The sequence below is a fragment of the Epinephelus fuscoguttatus genome, linkage group LG14, assembly GCF_011397635.1.
Source record: "Epinephelus fuscoguttatus linkage group LG14, E.fuscoguttatus.final_Chr_v1".
Lineage (NCBI taxonomy): Eukaryota > Metazoa > Chordata > Actinopteri > Perciformes > Serranidae > Epinephelus > Epinephelus fuscoguttatus.
Genome location: NC_064765.1, coordinates 13,518,733 through 13,542,298, shown reverse-complemented (window position 1 = coordinate 13,542,298; position 23,566 = coordinate 13,518,733). Strand labels below are relative to the sequence as shown.

Here is a 23,566-nt window from a genome sequence, read left to right as displayed (position 1 = left end):
GATATGCAACCATACACATATGTGGTACGTTGTAATACTCACAGAGCTGGTCTAACTTTAGGTACAATGTAGTGAGTGCAGGATATGCAGAGTGGGGCATTAAATGTGGTACATACAAGTACTATGCAATGCAAGTATAACCAGAGGCACAGTGCAAGGAAATGAAGATTAGTTTAAGTTCACTGTCCCTTTGGAAATTGTGTGTGTGTGTGTGTGTGTGTGTGTGTGTGTGTGTGTGTGTGTGTGTGTGTATTCACTAAAGAGAAAGATGCGGCACATTGCTAAGAATCTTGTCCCTTTTATTTCCACTCTGCAGGAACATACAACATCATGACTCTATACTAAAAGGTGCAACAGTACCTTTAAATGCAACAGAATGTCAGAAATACCAACAACTGCATCACAAAATATTTTCCATCACCTTTATGTCACATGTTTTGTAGTGTACTGGAGTAAACCTGTATTTATAGGTAGTAGTAGAGAGATGAGAAGTCTGCAGCTCAGGAATAATTATTCTAACAACAATCCCAATAATTGATGCACATTCATATCATAGAAGTACATACTATGTAGCATTAAAGTATCAGTGTAAAGAACGGCGCTGTCCCGTCTGTCACAGTTTGTTTTTTTTTGTTTTTTTTAGTTTTTGCCCAGTATTTGATAATGCATTAAAGGCTGGTCCATCATCAGCTGTCCCACCGTCACAAACAAAACAACCTGCAGGACAACAGAACAGAAAGGAGAAAAGTACTCTGATTAACAGACAAATTAAACAATGCTGAATAATGAACTTCTAAAACTTAACACTACAAAGTACTGCAGCGTGCAATCAATTAAAATGTGTGTACGATATTGTTTTGTAATGAAAAGAACAATGTAATCTAATTATTCCGACCACCAGCAGTCCCTAAACGCTTTGTGTCTCCAGTATTTACCAGGTAAAGAGCAGAAATACTCTTTATGAGAATAATGAATTTTGAATTATTGAATGCAGCCTTAAAGGGTAACTTGGGTAAAGGGTAACAGTTTTTTTAATCTGGACCCTACTTTCCTGTGATTGTGTGTCTAAGTGACGGGGCAGTTTTGGAATTGGTCAAGTATGAGCAAGAGTGCTACAGTCAGCAACATGGAAACACGCTGCAGTGTAACTGCATGGGGCATTTGTCTACCCTCAATTTACATCTACTTTAAGTGTTTGCTTTTGACACTGACAGACTCAGATTATCATTGTAAGTGTCTGGCATCTTACACAAGAACCCCAAAGAGACAAAAAAAATCCTTTTGAATGAAGTTTAACCAGAAACAGCTCCAAATTGCCAACTCACCAGACTACATTTAATAAACCCTAATTTTATCATGTACAGAGTCAGCATATTTTCACATCTAAGTGGGTGAATTAAGAGTTAATTTCAACCAAACCTGAGTTGGTGACTGTTGGAACAGTGGAAAGATGAACCAAGATGGTTTTCGTGAGTTTTTTTTTTAGTTTCTCCTGACTTTGAATGAAGCGTATTTTATGATGATAAAATTACCGTTTATTTAAATGGAGTCTGGTGGGTTTGGTGATGGTGATTTCATGGCTGTTTCTGGTTAAACAAACAGGATCTTACTCTTTAACTGAATGGTCTATCTAAGTAGGGATCCTTCCCATAGTGTTGTCAGACACTTAAAATAACCTGAACATGTCAGTGACAAATACAAGCACTTTTAGTGGATGTAAGTTGATGTCGTGAACTTGCCCCGAATGGTTACACTGAAGCCTGTTTTGCAGCTGCAGCCCTGTCGCTCACTACCAAATTTACTCTTTGAGGAACCCCCGACCTTAAGTACCAAACGTTTTTTTTTTTTAATCAGTGTTTCATTCCTGAAAAACCGTCAGAAAATGTTATGAAGTCTTTCGCACCTCCACCAGAAAAACCACTGGCGACACCCAGATGATAAAACTCAGCACAAACTGTAAGCTCGTCTCCAGCTTCACCTGGCAGCCCTGTAAGAAAAAGACAGTGAAAAAATTAGAGACAAAAACAGAGGGGTCCAATCAGGCATTTTGGAGATTTTCTCTGTTTGTGAGTGTCGCATTCATCTGGTGCACGTCTACCTGCGCGTTAAGCTGCCATGGCTGGTCCACAGTGCCATTGCAGGAGGGGTAAGTATAGTTGCAGCAGCTGTGAGGAACCCAGAGGCCTCCAGTGCGGTTAAACCAGGAGGTTTCCAGCCAGTCTCTGTAGCCATGAACACCGCAACACTGCAGCTAACGGGAATGAAAACAAAATATTCTATCACATCCAAAACAGATCTTCAGTTCATGTGGGTCAGTGTGATAGCTCAGTTTTTGAGGGGATAATTTTGTGGAGATGAGTGTCGCAGACACCTGCCAAACAAGACAGCCTCTCAGACATACCCATCTGTAAGCCTGAATATTCCTTGTAAAGGTGCTATTGATAATATTAGCCACTAGAGATCACACCTTCACCTCGGCCATTGCATTCACGTGACGTCACCACCACCATTTTGAAATGCTACACCATTTTTTCATACCAGATACCAACATGTCTGGGGTCTTTGGATGCCTACATGACTCACTTCACACGAGTTATGACTGAGCACTTACCTCCTCTTGTGTTGCATCCACAGCTAGAGAGTTGGGGTCCTGGACGTTGCCTGTGTAGTTCTGAAACACTCCGCTGAGGGGTGCTATCTCTGAATCCAGCTAAAAAAAAACACAGTAGACACAAAAAACAAACATGCAGTTTTCCCCCAGAACAATCAGCAGTGTCACAACGGCACAACTGTCCAAGTTAAATTTATGGTAACTTTTATACCTGTGTAGAGTGAAAATAAGCCAACGCTGAAGCTGTACTCTCCAGACAAAAGACCAATATCAGCAGATAAACAAACTAGGGAAGAAAACACATCATTATGTAGAGTCCAAACACTGATGTACACAGATTCCCACGGTCACACACACAACCTTACCAGTCCTTGCCGAAAGGTGGAATCCCTGAGGCTCAGCCAGGTGCCAAGGCACCCGCTGACCAGCAGGAACGCAGCGCTGGCGAGAGTGAGGATAACTGGCAAGGTGATGTAGCTGTGAGAGAAAAATACGCTGCTCTGTCTGTAGTATATCAGCAGGTAGACTCCACTCAGGCCCACCACCAACCCCACCACCTGGGAAATAAAAGAATCTATTATGACAGAATAATTGAAGTTTTAATTTTCACTGTCACGGATACATTTCCAATGAGTAACATCATGAAAGTTTTGGTGCGCGTGCCTGTGATCTTGACCATTTGGTGTAAGGTGGTCATAAAACTCAGTCCAAGCTGTCTTAAGTCAGTCTCTCTCTCGTCTTGGCATTGACAAAATCAAACATGTTTAATATAATTGTAAGTTTTTAGTCGTAACTCATAAGCAGCCAGATTGTATTGTCTTGTCACATGATCAGATAGAGACTTGACATTAGACATTAACATACATGTTACCCAACAATCATCATTGCATACTTGTAAGCATACGATTTGTTTTAAATTGCTACTAACTATTTTACAAAAAAGAGAGAGAGAGAGAGAAAAGAAAATCATGATGGAGTTGGGTTTGCATTTTGAGGGAATACAGCCCATATCAAATGGCACCATTTTTTAATTCAATGTGAGTCCTTTTTTAAACGCAGGTGTAGCTACACGGCAACCTGGTCTCACTCCGAAGTCGTCAAAATCAGACGCTTGGGCAGTGACTTGCGGCATCAGACACTGACGAAAAAGCTGTCCTTTAACGTCAGCATGATAAGCAGCCAGTGGCCGTTATAGTTTAACGCCGCTCGTTGGCATCAGGGGAGACATCCCGTAAGATTATAAAGCCAAAACCTGTTCTTTTTTTATGAAACCTAACCACATATGTTTGTTGTTGGAGGACAAAAATATCAATTTGCAGTGTTGGACTGATGTGGTGCACTTATTTTGAAAGAGACTGTGTAAACGGTAAATTTCCTGCAAAAATGGAAGTGTATTTTGAAAGAAGACAATGCATGTAACAGGCAGAGCTTGACACGGCATCCCAGAACGTCTACAACTAACACCCAGGGTACCTTGCACGTCATATCAGGACGTGGAAAGTCCATGACCATGTTGATATGTGACGAGGTCAGTGTGAGAATGTGTCGGCGATGGCGGCAATCTGAATCATTAGCAAGGCCCCTCCACCACCCTATGGGTGCCAGGGCATCCACACTGCCTGCACTGTCTATGTTTACGCCCCTGGTGGGCATAAACTGCAGGGTTGGGGGAATTCTGTTGCTCTGGAAATGATCACACAAATTAGCATCAAAGTTTGGGCATACGTGAGATGGTTTCTGTTTGCCCTCAAGTTGTGTGTGCCCTGTTATTTGTTAATGTTATTAATTATATCTAAGAAGTCAAATAGTCCCCACAGAACATTATTTCATAACCAGAACTGAGTTGCATGACTGCCAAACGAGCCAATCAAAAAATATAAAAACAAAGATAAACACAGCCATGTAAAGTAAAAAAAAAAAAAAAATACACAGGTGACATTATGAAGTTCAGATAAGACATGTGTGTTCAATAAGTTTTAGAAACTGTGTGTGCTCTGCTTTGTTCGCACGGATTATCTGGTTCTGGTCTCCAAAACACACGCGCACCCACGCACTTTTGTGTCATGTGATATGGGACATGTGAGACTCTGCTTGTAACTGCTGTTGTTATCTTAATAAGTATGTAGATTAAATATCAAGAATTGGCATATTTGTTATTATGTTATCATACATGATGATTATTGTCAATATTTAGTGTCAGAATACAGAAACAATTCAAGATGGAGTGAAGACTGACAAAGTTACATACCCACAGAAGTTGTGACGTCAGCTGAAGTATTGTTTTCAGCGCTTTTCTTCTCTGATCGCTCATTTTGGAGCGAGCGCGCAGTCATTCATCCACGCAACCTGCAGATGCGCAAACATGAAGCTGGCGCGCTTATACCTGAACCATGGAGCCTGTATGTGAAGAAAATGCAATCTGCTTGCTGAAGCGGAGGAGGGCGGGAGGCATGTGATGTTTCATGGCACTGTGACTACAATAACTTTGCTTCCGCGATGGCCAGAGATCAAGTTCCCCAAAGAACGCGGAAATTGTGCAACACTTTATTGTACTGTGATGACAGAGGTGGAATCAGCACTCATTTGTATAGTCATATGACTCCAATAAAGAAGAGCAGGTCTACACCCTGCACAAGACCTGCGCATGCTGTGACGCTTCACTTGTGTCTGTGAAGTCGTGTTCCTGGACCAAAACAAACAGGTCCCGCTAAATCGACGAAGTGGATGGCCACATGGTGACGCTGTTTTCACGTCCAACAGACTTAGGCCCACTGGTCCAGTCAGACATCGTCTAACATGGATCCTGAAATTTAATTCTCACCACTCCAGGATGATAAGTCAGGAGAGGCAAGGTCCAAAACCAGATGCAGGAGGTTCAGGACTGACGGCAGGAGCACGTCTGCAGTCACCAGCAAAATGTGTCCCTTTGCCTCCATTATATTAAAGTGAGAGCAGTCAGTTCAAACTGGAACAGGTCCATGATGAAGTGGAAGAAGAAGCTGAGGGAAAATAAAAGCAATCAAAGTGATAAAAGGGGACTCTGCTCCTGTAGACAGCTGGCTGGGTGGAGGAGGAGGAGGAGGAGGAGGGGCTTTGAAACTTAGGTTATCACAGCAGGTGCCACGCATCAGCAATTAGGACTGTTAGTATATAAGTATGAAACAGCAGATAATGGAATGAATGAAATACATAATCATACATCATCTCTTTTAACTTCTTTAAAAAGTTCAGTATTACACTGTCCTTGGGGTTTTTAAAACAGCAAGAACTATCCGGCATCAATCTCATTTAACTGCACGTCTAAGACTGTGTCTTAAAGCCTATAGCCGGACAATATGGTGCACTACTGGTTGTTTTAGGAGTGTTAACGTGTTTTAGCTTGTGCTTGGTGAGGTTACTGTCAGCTCTGTGTTCAGTGGTCTGTGTCAGAGTCTCTTCCTCTTCAGCAGCTGCAGTCGCTTCCTGCTGTAACAGCTCAGTGTCTCTGCAGTCTGACTGAGGGAGGTTTTTGTACCACCATAAATCACTGTGTGAACACCCAAGCACTGTTGATGGAGTGTGCACTCTGACAGTAATAAACTGCTGCATCTTCAGTCTGAACTCCACTGATGGTCAAAGTGAAGTCAGAGCTGCTTCCACTGCCACTAAACCGAGCTGGTGTTCCTGATTCACGTGTGCTCACATGTTTTATTAGGAGCTTTGGAGGCTGTCCAGATTTCTGTTGATTCCAGTGCATATAGTTGTCACCGTAAACAGCTTGGCTGGTCTTACAGGTGAGAGTGACAGTGGATCCTGGAGTAAATGTCACCACTGGAGGCTGAGTCACAGTCACCTGAGCGCTGCATCCTGCAGACAAAAACAAATCATTCATTTATCAGCAGAAATCAATGAGAGAAAAGGCAGCACATCATGTTTGAAATGTTGCTGAGTGAATGAACCTGTGAAACAGCAGCAGGCCAGCGTCCACATGAGGATGGTGATGAGAGTCATGGTGCTTGTGCTTTCTGCTGTGTTGACTGACACATCTGAGTCCTGCAGTGTTGAACTCACAGGACTATAAACCTTCTCACTTCACTGGAGGATCAGCTGACCATGCAAAGCCTCCTCTCTATGGAAATCATTTCTCTGCTCTCAACAGACTCAAGGCATCATGGGTATTTGACCATGTATCAACTGCTACACTGCAACAGTTCATCATCTTGAGGATTATTCAGCCGTTGAAAGCCCATCTCAAAAAGTTTGACTTTGTGCTGTTTTTATGGTTCTTCTCTTCATCAAAACTCTTATTTCTTTATAGTCTCACATGACGTCTTCATTAACAGGTCTATAGCACCCCCTGCTGGCACATTGGATCAACACTGAACTCACTATGATCTGACACAATTTGATTGTTTGAGTTTCTTCATTCCTTTCATAGTCATGTATGTCTCTTGACCTGATTCAGGTGTTGTACGATAATGTGATGTTAACCTGTCTGACCTCAGTGTATTTCGGGCTGCTCAGTGTTTCAGCTCATCACCCCAACTGATCTTTCTCATCACGTTCCATGGCAATGTGACCAGAGGCTGAGCACTGGGACCGTTTCAGTCATTTTTACCAATTTGCCTTGAAGGGAGAGTAGACACAAGGTTTCAAATTAGTAACACATATGTGACACTCCTAGAATAAAAGCTAAAACCCAAATATATTCCAAAAATGGCTGTGTCAGTTGAGGACTTAGTCAGGGGGAGGGTTGCTGTCTGCCAGCGCAGGGGGAAATTTTAGGGGAAGACCCACTCAGGCCAGTGCAAAAAGAAAAGGTTACACACAAAGAGAGAGAGACAAGCAAGATTAAAGGGGTAATAAGCGAAATCGTTTCACCGCTAGGCTCGCTGTTGTGCACTGCCTGTAGAGCAAAACAAAGTGTGTCATGAGCCACTCCTCCCTCTACCTCTGCTCTCCAACCGGCTTAGCCGGTTAGCCGGCTGCTATGCTAACGTTCTGGGAGCCTGCTCCTCAGCTCCGGCGAGCTCTGGCGTGGGGACGTTAGCCTTAGCACTATTCGGCTGCTATGCTAACGTTCCAACTCTTCACCATGAGCCCGTGAACCCGTCAGCCTGGCGGGCTCACGGGCTCACGGCTCCCGGAGAAGAGAGGAATGTTAGCTTCAGCTCCCACAGTTAGCACTAGAGCTACTACGGCTATTGGAGTAGCTTGCAGCTATGGAGCGCTTCTACCAGCTCTTCTAGTCACTGAGCCTCGCCTCCTTTTCAGCAAATATATTACATTTATTACAGGTACCATCATCATTGAAGTAGGCAGGGGAATAGCTAAACACAGCCACTAGACTGCCCGCCGGGCTACATTTTACAAAGCTAATTGCTAATTAGCTGGTCTGCCGGGCTACATGCCTAACACAACCGAAACGCCTGACCCATTGCTGGGACCGAGCCACTAATAACTCAAGCTCCGGACATTAACCCATGCTACGATTGTAACATTAAATTTAATTGAATCGACATAGCGACATGTGCCTAACGTTACTGTAACACTAATTAAAACAGACATTTGACTTTACGTTACGTACGTTCACGTGAACGTACATGAACATGCAGCCGGACCGGCTTGTAAACAATGGGCTGGAGATCAATACAGAGAGAGGGTGTGTGAGGTCATGCTATACTCCAGATGAAATTACACCTCTAGTTTTTCATAGAGCAATTTTTGAATTCCTTCAATCTAGAAATGATAAATTTCGCTTATTGCCCCTTTAAAGGTAAAGTGCAACGTGAAAACACAACAACACTCAAACGTACAAGAGGAGTGGATGCTTAGGGAGTTAGGCCACAGCTTGGACAGGCCCCAGTCCTCCCTTCCTTGGTCAGGGTTCAGCCTAAAAGCAAAGACAAAAACACATTAAAATGGGCAGGTGGGAGATTGCACTGTTTCCTCTGCTGTTAATATGACCTTTTACAAACTATTACATAAATTAATTACATTTAAAAAAAACATAACCCAAAGGCAGAGCAGCATCAAACTTACTTGGTCGAGCAAAAGGCCTGAGATGGACCATTCATGGGGTTCAGGGGCTAATAGACAAACACTGTATTTACTGTAAAGATACTGTTGCTGCTAATAGGTCCCACTTTAGTCTTTACATGCTTATTTGTAATAATAAGTGCTTAGACTACAGTTCACATGAGCTGGTTTAGTGCCATGTGAAGTGGCAACAGCTTACTCTGAGGAGGGGCCCACAAAGTCCACTTAGGGCCCCCAAAAGTCGAGGGCCGGCCCTTGAGTTTAGTATTGCAGGAAATAGACTCATTCGACTTCATGATGAGACTCTCATATCATATGGTTAATATAAAGCTGAAGCCAGTTAGCTTAGCTTAGCATACAGACTGGAAGCAGGGGAAAAGGGTGCCTGTCCTTTGACAAGAAGATCAGCCAATCAGCTCCTCCAAAACTCACGAGCCTATTTGATTTCTGGTTTATTTGATCTGTGCAAAGAAAACAAAGTCTCCACTGGTTACCTGTGTGTTCAGAAATACAATCTGACGCTCGACTATAAAATGAGAGCGCTGTTGTTGGAAGAAACAGAGCGTTGTTCTTCTACATGAGTTACAAACCATTAAGTTAATGACTTGTTGCTCTGCTGCTCCGTTTCCCCAGACAGAGCGCCCAGAGTACGCTCTGCTGCTCCGAGAGTGTGGTGTTCTGAATAACCGAGCGCTACTTTCTAACAGCGCTCCAACTTTACAGATGGTCCAGTTTGTGCCAGAGTGCACTCCAGCACTTGGAGTGAGGATTTCCTAACGAACCCATTGTTTCCAGTATGTACTCCTGTAAAACCACAACAAGCTGATTTTCTTCTCTGTTATTTGTGATGGTTAAACAAACATATTACATTTTAACTGGTGAGCTTTAGAGGTGCTGGGAGGTGGTTTTAGTTAACGTTAGACAGAACCAGGCTAGCTGTTTATGGGGTGCCGTTTGTAAAGTGTCTCACGCTGAAAATAACATCAACATTTTGCCACATTTAGCTTCAAACAATGTTTAAAAAACTTTTCACTGGAAGTGAAAGAGACAGATGACAAAGGTTTGAACTGTATTCACATGAGTGTTTCAGCTCTGTCAGTTTCAACACAAGAAAATCATCACAGGGACGAGTTATTCACTGTCACACATTATGAAACACATATGAAGATGTCATCAATAATAATTATCAATCAAGCTTTTTAGTCTCACTTGAATCATGTGGCTGATGGTCTGATACTGAGTGATTTATGAGTGCAACAGCAGCACAAGTTATTCTGTTTGATTTGATCAAATGTAAGAAATGAGCAGGATGTGATTTTTCTTTATTACCAAGCCTTCACTCTCATTCCTTTGTCTTTTCTCCCCCCTCTCCTCCCCCCTCTCTGTCTCCTCCAGTGGGTGTGGTGCGGCCCACCCTGAGCGTCCTCCCCCCCTCCAGAGAGGAGCTGCAGCAGGACAGTGCCACACTGGTGTGTGTGGCCAGCGGGGGCTTCCCCTCAGCCTGGAGGCTGGGCTGGAAGGTGGGGGGCAGCAGCAGCAGCAGCTCCTCAGGGGTGTCACACAGCCTGAAGGTCCTGGGAGGGACGGCCACTACAGCTGGAGCAGCACCTCAGCCTCTCTGCAGACCAGTGGAGGAAGGCGGGCTCAGTGAGCTGTGAGGCCAGTCTGAATGGACAGAGCCCTGTCACTCAAAGCCTGGACCCTGACCGCTGCTCAGAGTAGAGCTTCAGCAACACTTCCTGTCTGGAAATGATGCTGCTTCTTTCATACACATCTTCATGAAGCTACACATCTCCTCTCTTCACATCTTTCTGCACTTTCACAGCTCTCTGCTCAGTGTTTTAGTCTGCATGTTGCTTTCTAATACTCATCTTCTGCATATTCTTCTTTATCTTCATTACTTTTCAGCTTCAACTGAATGTTATTAGTTTCACTCCAACACAAACTATTCATTCATCACAAATGTGGCATGAACATTAAATCGTCATTAAATAAAACTGTGGATTATAATGAGTCAGTGTCTTTGTGTTTCTTTGATGATATATTCATCATGACAAATACCTTCTTGATCATCTTAGTACATGATTGTACAGGAGATGGTTTTTATTTTAGATGAGATTATTATGTTTCTTTTGGGACTCCGCTTCGAGTAGAACACAACAAGAATGGAGATTTTTTTGGAGTCTGTGTTTATATGTAGATCTTTTACCACTTTAATAAGTGCTGTTTCTGTGCTGTGGTGGGGGCGAAAACCTGACTGATAAATATCTATGATGTGATGTGAGATAGTTTTTGAGCTGAGTGTAAACTGTTTTTTCAAGTATCTTGCTGAGGAATGGTGAATTGGAGATGGGCTGATAATTAGCAGTGACAGCAGTGGATCCAGATTATTCTGCTTCACGAGTGGTTTGATGACCGCTTTTTTTTAAGTGATGTGGGAAATATACCTGCCTGAAGAGGGCAGTTAATGATATCTAAAACCTCAGGTGCTAAGGAGTTAAAAACAGTTTTAAAAATGTAGTTGGGAGAGGATCCAAGCAGCAGGTGGAGGACCTGAGCTAACCTACAATATTGCAAAGTTCTGTCAGATCTTAACAGTCAAAGTGAGACATGACACAAGCGGAGTTTCTGGAGAAAAGAAGAACAGGTTCACTTTTGGATCTTAGGGCACTAACGTTTTGTCTGATCGTAATGATTTTGTCATTAAAGAATGATGCGAATTGCTCACATTTTTCTGTAGAAGCATATCTGATGGGATGGTGGATGGTGGATTAATAAGTCTGTTAACAGTGAAGAAAAAGTACTTTACTATTATTGATATTTTCATTTATGATTTTAGAAAGGAAAGACTGTCTAGCCTGTTTAATTGCTTTGTTATATTCATTCAATTTATCCTCATAGATTTCATTATGAACCTGAAGTTTTGTTTTTCTCCACTCTCGCTCCACCTGGCGACACTTTCTCTTTAAATGACTGACATCCACTCCATTTCTCCAGGGAGCCTTTTGTTTTTTCACATATTTAGTTTTAACAAATGCAATGTTGTCAAAGATACTCTGTATTTTTGAGTTGAACATGTCCACAGGATCCCCATTGGAGATACCATGGACTGCCACAAGTCATTCACGGTTCTCTGAAAACTTTCAATGGTATTGTTATTGATTTTGCATTTTTTGATTGTTCGAAAACCATCATGTTGTACAGAGAAAGAAGATACGTCAAAGTAAATGCAACAGTGATCAGAGAAAGCTACATCCATAACACAGGGTGCAGTGATATTAAGTCCTTTTGAGATGATAAGGTCTAAAGTATGTCCTTTATTGTGGGTTGGTCCATGGTATGTTGGGAGAGGTCAAATGCCTCCGGCAGACTCATAAAGTTAATGGCATCTGGATCTGTTTCAATGTCAATAGGAATATTAAAGTCACCCGATACAATAAGACAGTCATAATCAGTGGAGACCTTGGATAATAGCTGAGAAAATTCTTCCAGAAAGCCACATTTGGATTTTGGTGGACGACAGACTGTTATTATTAAGATTGTGGTTTTACAGTGTACAGATATAGCAAGGAATTCAATAGAGATGTATTCACCGAGGGGGATTTCCTTGCAACCATAAATATCAGAGAAGACAGCAGCAATAGTGTGACAAGAATATAAGTTTCAAACTGTATATGGAAGAGCATCTGTGAGTCTGTTTCAGTTTTATTTACATTCATTGTGGTTCTGCTTGATGACTCTTGTGTTGTGTTCACTGGACCAGTTATCCTCATCACAGTCTCTTCACCAACCCTCTGCACCTGCAGCAGGCCGTTTTCACTTCAGTCAAACTGAAGGAGGTTTTTGTACGACGACAAATCACTGTGTGAACACTCCACCATGGTCACCCAGACAGTAATAATCTCCAACATCTTCAGCCTTAAAGTCACTGATGGTTAAAGTGTAGCGAGAACCAGATCTACTGCCACTGAATCGAGACAGAGTTCCACTGAAGAGAGTTGATGTGGTGTATATAAGAAGTTTGGGAGCCTGTCCAGGTTTCTGAAGGTACCAACTGAGATCAGCACCAATATTTGAACTCCCTGTGGCGCTGATGGTCACAGTCCCTCCAAGACTAACAGACTTGGATTTGTCAGTCTGAGTCAGAAAATTGTTGGCTGAAGACTCTGAAATGAGAAATGAAATATAAACCTTGAGTATCAGCAGTTTAGAATATCATAAATTAGACATTAATCAAAGCCACAATGTCAGACACATTTTCAGAACCTCTCACCCTGACTCAGAAAACCCAACATGACAAGCAGAGTTATTGTCAACATCATCCTGATGCAGTTTTCAGTGTGAGTGCATGAAAACAGTTCAGACTGTCTGTGACATGAGAACTTAAAACTGTGAGGAGCAGTGATGCATTAAAGTCATGCAAAACACATCTGGGCACACCTGTCCATGTGAAACAGAGAGGGAGAGATGAGGTGGAGGAAGTAGAGGCTACATCTCCCTGTGGACTGATGAAGAACATGGAGAAACTTTTGACTCTCTGTTCCTCATCTCTCTGCTGTTTCTGTCTTTGAAAAGTTTCTCAAAGGTCTTTGTGCTCATAAATAGATGCAGGCTGCCCTCTGCTGGCTGTCCAGGCTCACAACATCTTTAAATTGACGAGATTGATTTTGTATTTGGCCTTTGGCTCTTTTCCCCCTGTCTGTCTCTCTGTGTGTCTGTGCTGTGGGTGTGGCAACTCCCTCACTCTCCTGGGTTCCTTTTTTTTGTGATCAATTGTTTTTATTTGTTTTGTATGATTGAGCAGTTTACAAATCCAAGTTCACATGCATTTCATTGTTTGATTTGTACAGTTATGAAAATACATGTGTTTTAGTATAACAATGTATAATCCACAAACGTGCTACACTTTTTGTTTGGTCTTGTTTACTTAATATTTTATGCATTCTGTGGGTAGTAAGCGGTGTGTGCCAGGGAACACCGTACCATAGGCCTTCATGGAGGATCTCAGCTGGAGGTACAAGAAAAATAATGAAGCAGGTAAACTGAAAGTAACCTGCAGTTCATTAAAAGAACGTAAACCATTCCCATCAAAGATATCTCCTGAGACATGAACACCTTTAGTCTCCCACATTGGAGATGGAAATGGGGCAGACCCAAGAGATAAGTGATGATGGGGCCAAAATGAAGTTTGGTGTGTTTAAGTCATATGGCAGAGTGAACTAAATCTATTAATCTATGAGGGTAGACTAAGTTTTCTTCTATAGATTTCCATGACACAACAGCATCAGGGTTAAACCAGGTTGAGAGAGGTCTTAAAACAAATGACCAGGCATAGTGTTTAAAATTGGGGACTGAGAGACAAGATGTCCATTTTCATATTTTCACTCTCCTGGGTTCCTGATTACATTCATGCAACTCACCTGCTCCCTGCTGCTCACCTGAGAACCATCCAGTAATCAACCCTGCAGTATAAAACACCGGCTCTCCTCTCCAGTCCTCACCATGTCATTATGTCTACCAGTGTGGTACAGTCATGCTTCAGACCTCTGTTGAACTGTCAATTCAATTTAGACTTTTGCTTGTGTATTTTTGTAGTAGATACTTACCCTGTGTTTTCCTCCATCATAGGATCACCTCCTGCCTGCCTGCCTGTTTGACCCTCTGCCACTCTCCCAGCCAGCCAAACCTAAAACCTTGTTTTGTTTCCCTGCCATCAGCTTCCATCCCCTGGATTTCCCTCCACAGCCACATTCATTATCCTGACAATACAGTTGTGTTCAAAATAATAGCAGTGTTTAAAAAAGTGAGTAAAGCCCAAAATCCTTATGATAGCTTTTATTTCCATACATGCAAATGCATTGGGAACACTGCACATTCTATTCCAAATCAAAACATGAATCAAATGTGTCATTACTTTAAAGAAAGTGAAGAAAAAAATCAATATTAGGCTGTTCAAAAAAATAGCAGTGTCTGTATTTTTCTTTACAAACTCACACATTTACTATATAAACTGAAAAATGCTTGAAGATTTAGCTTTCCAGTGAATCACTGAACTAATATTTAGTTGTATAGCCACTGTTTCTGAGAGCTGTTTCACAGCTGTGTTGCATGGAGTCGACCAACTTCTGGTACCTGTGAACAGGTGTTCCAGCCCAGGACGATTGGACTGCATTCCACAATTCCTCTGCATTTCTTGGTTTTGCCTCAGAAACAGCATTTTTGATGTCACCCCACAAGTTTTCTATTGTATTAAGGTGCAGGGATTGGGCTGGCCACTCCATAACGTTAATCTTGTTGGTCTGGAACCAAGATGCTGTTCGCTTACTGGTGTGTTTGGGGTCATTGTCTTGTTGAAACACCCATTTCAAGGGCATTTCTTCTTTGACATAAGGCAACATGACCTCTTCAACTATTCTGATGTATTCAAACTGATCCATGATCCCTGGCATGCAAGTAATAGGCCCGACACCATAGTATGAGAAACATCCCTATATCATGATGCTTGTGCCACCATGCTTCAGTCTTCACAGTGTACTGTGGCTTGAATTCAGTGTTTGGGGGTCGTCTGACAAACTGTCTGCGGCCCCTAGACCCAAAAAGAACAATCTTGCTTTCATCAGTCCACAAAATGTTGTGCCATTTCTCTTTAGGCCAGTCAATGTGTTCTTTGGCAAATTGTAACCTCTTCAGCACATGTCCATTGTTGCAACAATGGGACTTTGCCAGGGCTTCTTGCCGATAGCTTGGCTTCACATAGGCGTCTCCTAATTGTTACAGTACTCACAGGTAACTTTAGACCTTCTTTGATCTCCCTGGAGCTCATCATTTGTTGAGTCGTTGCCATTTTGGCTATTCTTCCATCCATTCGAATGGTAGTTTACTGTTTTCTTCCACGTCTTTCTGGTTTTGGTTGCCATTTTAAAGTGTTTGAGATCATTTTAGCTGAGCATCATTTTCAGCACTTCTTTATATGTTTTCCCCTCTCCAATCAACTTCTTAATCAGAGTACGCTGTTCTTCTGAACAATGTCTGGAACGACCCATTTCACTCAGACTTTCAGAGAGAAATTCACTATAACCAGCATGTGCAACATTTGCTGCCTTCATCCTTGAATAAGGGCCCCCTGTTTGACACCTGTTTTTTCACAGAATGAATGACCTCACTAATTGAACTCCACACTGCCATTATTTTGAACACGCTCCTTTCAATTAATGATTCACTTATACAGAATCAGCAGCGTGCATGTTGTGGCTGTTGAGTCCGTTAGTTTTCTATAACTGTACTACACCTACTAGTGAATTATTTGCCATGCAGAAATATAATTTCTACCAAAAACAGTGACTGATCTGGTTTGTCATGTTGGACTGCTATTATTTTGAACACAACTGTACTAGTTTTGTTTTTTGGTTTTTAAATCCTGATTTTCTGAACTGGGACATGAACAACCCTGTTGCAGTCTGAGGCCTGATCACTCTGAACCAAAGTCAGGGCGATAATGCTGCAAGGAAAACTAGAGAAGAAGAAGTCACTGCTCCAAACTGTAAATTGGAAAAATAATAATTTGATCTTGGAAACAAAGATCACATTGAGGCTTGTGCTTGGTGAGGTTACTGTCAGCTCTGTGTTCAGTGGTCTGTGTCAGAGTCTCTTCCTCTTCAGCAGCTGCAGTCGCTTCCTGCTGTAACAGCTCAGTGTCTCTGCAGTCTGACTGAGGGAGGTTTTTGTACGACGATAAATCACTGTGTGAACACTGGGCCACCATGAACACTCTTACAGTAATAAACTGCTGCATCTTCAGTCTGAACTCCACTGATGGTCAAAGTGAAGTCAGAGCTGCTTCCACTGCCACTAAACCGAGCTGGTGTTCCTGATACACGTGTGCTCACAAATTTTATTAGGAGCTTTGGAGGCTGTCCAGATTTCTGTTGGTACCAGTACATACAATCAGCACCACTACAAGTTCCAACAGCTTGGCTGGTCTTACAGGTGAGAGTGACAGTGGATCCTGGAGTAAATGTCACCACTGGAGGCTGAGTCACAGTCACCTGAGCGCTGCATCCTGCAGACAAAAACAAATCATTCATTTATCAGCAGAAATCAATGAGAGAAAAGGCAGCACATCATCTTTGAAATGTTGCTGAGTGAATGAACCTGTGAAACAGCAGCAGGCCAGCGTCCACATGAGGATGGTGATGAGAGTCATGGTGCTTGTGCTTTCTGCTGTGTTGACTGACACATCTGAGTCCTGCAGTGTTGAACTCACAGGACTATAAACCTTCTCACTTCACTGGAGGATCAGCTGACCATGCAAAGCCTCCTCTCTATGGAAATCATTTCTCTGCTCTCAACAGACTCAAGGCAACGTGGGACACAAAATCAGGAGGAATACTGCTTGGATTTACACCATCTATCATCTTAATGGAAAAGAAGAAAAGATTTATATTACAAGTGCAGTTGAGGATTTAAGGACAAGTTTGTGTTCACTGTGCTTGGTATGATATGTCTGTTTGTCTGCCTTTCATTTACTCACAGGGTTTAATGGAGATAAATTATATGTTTATATTCATTTTAATATTAGTTTGAAATCATTATTATTTAAAATGCATCATGGGTATTTGACCATGTATTAACTGATATAAAACTGTGAAGAAAAATGACTTTTTTTTTTACAAACAGACTGTAATCATTTCTCTGTCAGGTGTAGAAAAGTAAAGAAAAACTCAAGAAATAATCTTTATTTATACAATATTTTCATTCCATGTCATAAAAAATGCTTTGTAGATTCAGTAAAAATCAATTGTTTCTGTGTAATTCTAAAAATCAGAGAGTATTTTCAGTGGATAGATGCTTGTTCACAGTGCAGGAGGTTTTTGTACGGCCACTTAATGAGTTTGTATCACTGTGGTGGACTTTTGGTGGAGGAACCAAACTCGTCGTTGACTGTAAGTACCAGAGATTTTATTTCATTTAATTCAATATATAGCCGATAGAACTATTTTCAAGTACTTTGATTAAATTTAGTGTTTGTATGTTGATGATATTTTTTTGTTATTTGATCAATCTGATGAGAAATTGTAGAAACCAAAATTATATCAGCATTTTATTTAGTTACATTTAAAGAGAAAAAACACAAAATAACAATTTTCTTATCTGTCTATGTCATTCAGTCTTTCAAAGTAATATTGAATTTTTTTCTCTTGAAAAATGTTTAAACTTAACAATTGTTCAAGTCGGACCTTGAACACTCAAAAAATAAAATTACTGGTTGGTTTTTTAATTCATTAATTTGGAAGATATATGTCTAAAAAATGAATTATAATCTGATGTGGATTCTGTTAAACACAAAGATGTTTTTCTCAGTAAATGCAGTTTATCTTTGTGTTCACGGTTCATTCATTTTCCATGTAGTGAAAAGGAAGTGAAAGAGACAGATGACAAAGGTTTGAACTGTATTCACATGAGTGTTTCAGCTCTGTCAGTTTCAACAGAAGAAAATCATCACAGGGACGAGTTATTCACTGTCACACATTATGAAACACATATGAAGATGTCATCAATAATCATTATCAATCAAGCTTTTTAGTCTCACTTGAATCATGTGGCTGATGGTCTGATACTAAGTGATTTATGAGTGCAACAGCAGCACAAGTTATTCTGTTTGATTTGATCAAATGTAAGAAATGAGCAGGATGTGATTTTTCTTTATTACCAAGCCTTCACTCTCATTCCTTTGTCTTTTCTCCCCCCTCTCCTCCCCCCTCTCTGTCTCCTCCAGTGGGTGTGGTGCGGCCCACCCTGAGCGTCCTCCCCCCCTCCCGAGAGGAGCTGCAGCAGGACAGTGCCACACTGGTGTGTGTGGCCAGCGGGGCTTCCTCAGCCTGGAGGCTGGGCTGGAAGGTGCAGCAGCAGCAGCAGCTCCTCATGGGTGTCACACAGCCTGGAGGTCCTGGGGAGGGACGGCCACTACAGCTGGAGCAGCACCCTCAGCCTCTCTGCAGACCAGTGGAGGAAGGCGGGCTCAGTGAGCTGTGAGGCCAGTCTGAATGGACAGAGCCCTGTCACTCAAAGCCTGGACCCTGACCGCTGCTCAGAGTAGAGCTTCAGCAACACTTCCTGTCTGGAAATGATGCTGCTTCTTTCATACACATCTTCATGAAGCTACACATCTCCTCTCTTCACATCTTTCTGCACTTTCACAGCTCTCTGCTCAGTGTTTTAGTCTGCATGTTGCTTTCTAATACTCATCTTCTGCATATTCTTCTTTATCTTCATTACTTTTCAACTTCAACTGAATGTTATTAGTTTCACTCCAACACAAACTATTCATTCATCACAAATGTGGCATGAACATTAAACCATCATTAAATAAAACTGTGGATTATAATGAGTCAGTGTCTCTGTATTTCTTTTATCATATATTCATTATGACAAATACCTTCTTGATCATTGCAAGATCATAACTGATATCATACTATACCTGTTAGAACAGAAGATGGCTGTGTTTTCATTTCTTTGTGACACTATAATAGTATATAGTGTAATAATAGTATAGTATGAAATCATGTGAATTTTTGACATCTTGAGTAATGAAATGAAAAATCTATATGTCCTTTTGAACTCTGAGATTAGAGGTTTTATATGGCTGTAGAGCCACTGTTGAACATTTTTTATATATCAGTGTCATATTCAAACATTAATGTAACTTTCCCAGCTTCCTCATAAAGAGACTGAATGAAGTGACAAGAATATAAGTTTCAAACTGTATATGGAAGAGCGTCTGTGAGTCTGTTTCACTTTTATTTACATTCATTGTGGTTCTGCTTGATGACTCTTGTGTTGTGTTCACTGGACCAGTTATCCTCATCACAGTCTCTTCACCAACCCTCTGCACCTGCAGCAGGCCGTTTTCACTTCAGTCAAACTGAAGGAGGTTTTTGTACGACGACAAATCACTGTGTGAACGTGTAATCACCATGGTATCCCAGACAGTAATAATCTCCAACATCTTCAGCCTTAATGTCACTGATGGTTAAAGTGTAGTGAGAACCAGATCTACTGCCACTGAATCGAGACGGAGTTCCAGAGAAGAGAGTTGATGCTCTGTATATAAGAAGTTTGGGAGCCTGTCCAGGTTTCTGAAGGTACCAACTGAGATCAGCACCAATATCTGAACTCCCTGTGGCGCTGATGGTCACAGTCCCTCCAAGACTAACAGACTTGGATTTGTCAGTCTGAGTCAGAAAATTGTTGGCAGAAGACTCTGAAATGAGAAATGAAATATAAACCTTGAGTATCAGCAGTTTAGAATATAATAAATTAGACATTAATCAAAGCCACAATGTCAGACACATTTTCAGAACCTCTCACCCTGACTCAGAAAACCCAACATGACAAGCAGAGTTATTGTCAACATCATCCTGATGCAGTTTTCAGTGTGAGTGCATGAAAACAGTTCAGACTCTCTGTGACATGAGAACTTAAAACTGTGAGGAGCAGTGATGCATTAAAGTCATGCAAAACACATCTGGGCACACCTGTCCATGTGAAACAGAGAGGGAGAGATGAGTTCCCTGTGTGCACAGTTGCACTCAGGAACGTCACCATTAGCCTTAGAGACTGGAAGGTTTAACGCCACCCCAGAGGAGGACAGAATTTGTTTGTTGTGTCATTTAGGTGAAGCTGGGAATGAGGTTCACTTCTTGTTTTACTGTCCTGTATATGAAAACATAAGGAATGTGCTTTTCAATAAAATGACCTCTAGCTATGTTGATTTCTGTTGGTCAGACGATGAGGAAACATTTTGAATTTGTTTCAGAAGGGGAACCTTTTAGTGGCTGAATTTCTTTGCCAGGCCTGGGATAGAAGGCAGAGTATGCTGTCTCATTTGTGGTCTGAAAAACAGAGAGAGAGTTCAGTAGCACAAGACATTGTAAAGTATGCTGTTGCTGGGACTTGAAAGCCCAGAGGCAATCCAACCTGATGTGATTTAAGCTGATTAAATTGTAAGGCAAAGATGGTGTCTTGAGGGTTATAACAGGAAAATATGGTGCACTACTATTTGTTTTAGGAGTGTTAACATGTTTTAGCTTGTGCTTGGTGAGGTTACTGTCAGCTCTGTGTTCAGTGGTCTGTGTCAGAGTCTCTTCCTCTTCAGCAGCTGCAGTCGCTTCCTGCTGTAACAGCTCAGTGTCTCTGCAGTCTGACTGAGGGAGGTTTTTGTACCACCATAAATCACTGTGTGAACACATAAGCATTGTTTATGAAGTGTACACTCTGACAGTAATAAACTGCTGCATCTTCAGTCTGAACTCCACTGATGGTCAAAGTGAAGTCAGAGCTGCTTCCACTGCCACTAAACCGAGCTGGTGTTCCTGAATGACGTGTGCTAAGAGATCTTATGAGGAGCTTTGGAGGCTGTCCAGATTTATGTTGATACCAGTGCATACAGTCGGCACCACCACATCGCAGATTGACAGCTCGGCTGGTCTTACAGGTGAGAGTGACAGTGGATCCTGGAGTAAATGTCACCACTGGAGGCTGAGTCACAGTCACCTGAGCGCTGCATCCTGCAGACAAAAACAAATCATTCATTTATCAGCAGAAATCAATGAGAGAAAAGGCAGCACATCATCTTTGAAATGTTGCTGAGTGAATGAACCTGTGAAACAGCAGCAGGCCAGCGTCCACATGAGGATGGTGATGAGAGTCATGGTGCTTGTGCTTTCTGCTGTGTTGACTGGCACATCTGAGTCCTGCAGTGTTGAACTCACAGGACTATAAACCTTCTCACTTCACTGGAGGATCAGCTGACCATGCAAAGCCTCCTCTCTATGAAAATCGTTTCTCTGCTTTCAACAGACTCAAGGCAACGTGGGACACAAAATCAGGAGGAATACTGCTTGGATTTACACCATCTATCATCTTAATGGAAAAGAAGAAAAGATTTATATTACAAGTGCAGTTGAGGATTTAAGGACAAGTTTGTGTTCACTGTGCTTGCTATGATATGTCTGTTTGTCTGCCTTTCATTTACTCACAGGGTTTAATGGAGAGAAATTATATGTTTATATTCATTTTAATATTAGTTTGAAATCATTATTATTTAAAATACATCATGGGTGTTTGACCATGTATTAACTGATATAAAACTGTGAAGAAAAATGACTTTTTTTTACAAACAGACTGTAATCATTTCTCTGTCAGGTGTAGAAAAGTAAAGAAAAACTCAAGAAATAATCTTTATTTATACAATATTTTCATTCCATGTCATAAAAAATGCTTTGTAGATTCAATAAAAAATAATTGTTTCTGTGTAATTCTAAAAATCAGAGAGTATTTTCAGTGGATAGATGCTTGTTCACAGTGCAGGAGGTTTTTGTACGGCCACTTAATAAGTTTGTATCACTGTGGGTCACTTTTGGTGGAGGAACTAAACTCATCGTTCACTGTAAGTACCAGAGATTTAAAATTTCTACAAATAAATATTATACCAAATTTTGCTTAAGAAATGCCAGAAATTATGAAATTATTACCATTATTTTATTTTTTTATATATTTTGTGTGATTCATTGAGCTTGATTGATATCACAGTTTGGAAAAAAATCTGCAAAGATAAATATTCTTGTTGTATTAGAGATAATTTTATGGTTAAATTTACGTCACAAAACTTGAATTTCTTCTTATTTTATTTTCAATTTAACTTGTGTCAAACCAAATGTGGCTGCTCAACTTGTCTGAGGGACATTTTACTGCTCAGTAAATTAATGTGTTTTCTTATTTTGGGATTTTTACATTCACACAGTTGTTAAAATGAAATCTAATATGATGTTTAAACATATAATTGAGTTTATATGTACATACAGTTAAGCTGTGGTTTGTGTTCACAGTTCGTTAGTTTAAAGTGGTGAAAAGGAAGTGAAACAGACAGATGACAAAGTCTTTAACTGGACACAGATGTTACATTTTGTTCCACCACAAAGTTATTTACTGTCACACATTATAAAGCTGATACAAAAGAAAATCATACAAAGTTATTAAACATTTAAATTCCATGTACACATAATTAACGTTGCAATATATTGTCTATGATGTAGATATTTTTGATGAGTGCCACAGATGAAGATTTATTACTTTCGAAGCCAAAATGACATCAAGTTTTCTAATTTAGTTTTATCAGTCAAAGCCTCATTTCCTGTCATGTCTCAGCTCCTCTCCTCTGTCTGATCACAGTATGGTGCACACAGCTGATCCACAGCAGTGTTAACCTCTGTCATGTATCATAACTGTGTCATGTTGAGCTGTCTGTCCTACAGTGGAAGTTAATCTGCTCCTTGTGTGTCTCTGCTCTCCCCTCCAGCTGGCCCCATGGTCAGGCCCTCAGTCTCTCTGCTTCCCCCCTCCTCTGAGCAGCTCTCTGGGGGCTCGGCCACGCTGGCCTGCCTGCTGACTGGCTACTCTCCTCAGGGAGCCGTGGTGAGCTGGGAGGTGGACGGTACAGAGGTGACAGAGGGGGTCCTGAGCAGCTCAGAGGAGGAGAAGAGCGGACGCTACAGCAGCAGCAGCACCCTGAGCCTGAGCCAGGAGCGCTGGATGTTAGGAGAGCTGTACTCCTGCAGGGTCCTCCATCATGGCCACAGCCAGATCCAGTCCCTCCGCAGGAGCCAGTGTGAGGGCTAGAGGGACTGGCTGAAGCCCAGGACAGGAGCTGTGTGTGGGGGGAGCAGGAGGAACACACCTGCTGCTCTGATCAATCTGAGTTTGAATGTTTGTAGAGGAAACTAAAGCTTTGTGTGACAGAGAACAACACTGCTGTAAAGTGTTGGACAACAACAACTTAGAGAGTAATGTGTGGAGCTCAGCAGCTAGATGTGAGTGTGCTTCATAACTGTCATGTTGATGACTGATGTTTTTGCTAATAAAGTTTTCACTGATAAATAA

At 41.5% G+C, this 23,566-nt stretch overlaps 1 protein-coding gene and 4 gene segments (V, D, J or C); 2 read left to right on the top strand and 3 right to left on the bottom strand.

Annotated features, from left to right (window-relative positions):
- Window positions 1–278: 278 nt before the first annotated feature.
- On the bottom strand, window positions 279–5,106 carry tspan37 (tetraspanin 37). Its single transcript, XM_049595916.1, has 7 exons — window positions 4,860–5,106; window positions 2,977–3,168; window positions 2,823–2,897; window positions 2,612–2,710; window positions 2,099–2,251; window positions 1,904–1,987; window positions 279–717 (listed from the first exon to the last, which is right to left on the bottom strand). The coding sequence occupies exons 1-7, from the start codon at window positions 4,920–4,922 to the stop codon at window positions 640–642; spliced, it is 744 nt and encodes a 247-aa protein (XP_049451873.1). The 5' UTR covers window positions 4,923–5,106; the 3' UTR covers window positions 279–639.
- A 1,028-nt stretch (window positions 5,107–6,134) lies between these two features.
- On the bottom strand, window positions 6,135–6,757 carry LOC125900728 (Ig kappa chain V region 4135-like). The segment is given in 2 exon segments: window positions 6,135–6,457; window positions 6,550–6,757. Coding segments are annotated over 2 exon segments (375 nt in total).
- Window positions 6,758–6,761: 4 nt separating this feature from the next.
- LOC125901240 (Ig lambda-3 chain C region-like) lies at window positions 6,762–10,623 on the top strand. The segment is given in 2 exon segments: window positions 6,762–6,765; window positions 9,935–10,623. Coding segments are annotated over 2 exon segments (421 nt in total).
- A 5,742-nt stretch (window positions 10,624–16,365) lies between these two features.
- LOC125900726 (Ig kappa chain V-III region PC 2154-like) lies at window positions 16,366–21,392 on the bottom strand. The segment is given in 2 exon segments: window positions 16,366–16,688; window positions 21,288–21,392. Coding segments are annotated over 2 exon segments (375 nt in total).
- On the top strand, window positions 16,857–23,566 carry LOC125900731 (Ig lambda-1 chain C region-like). The segment is given in 2 exon segments: window positions 16,857–17,121; window positions 22,986–23,566. A coding segment is annotated over 1 exon segment (312 nt).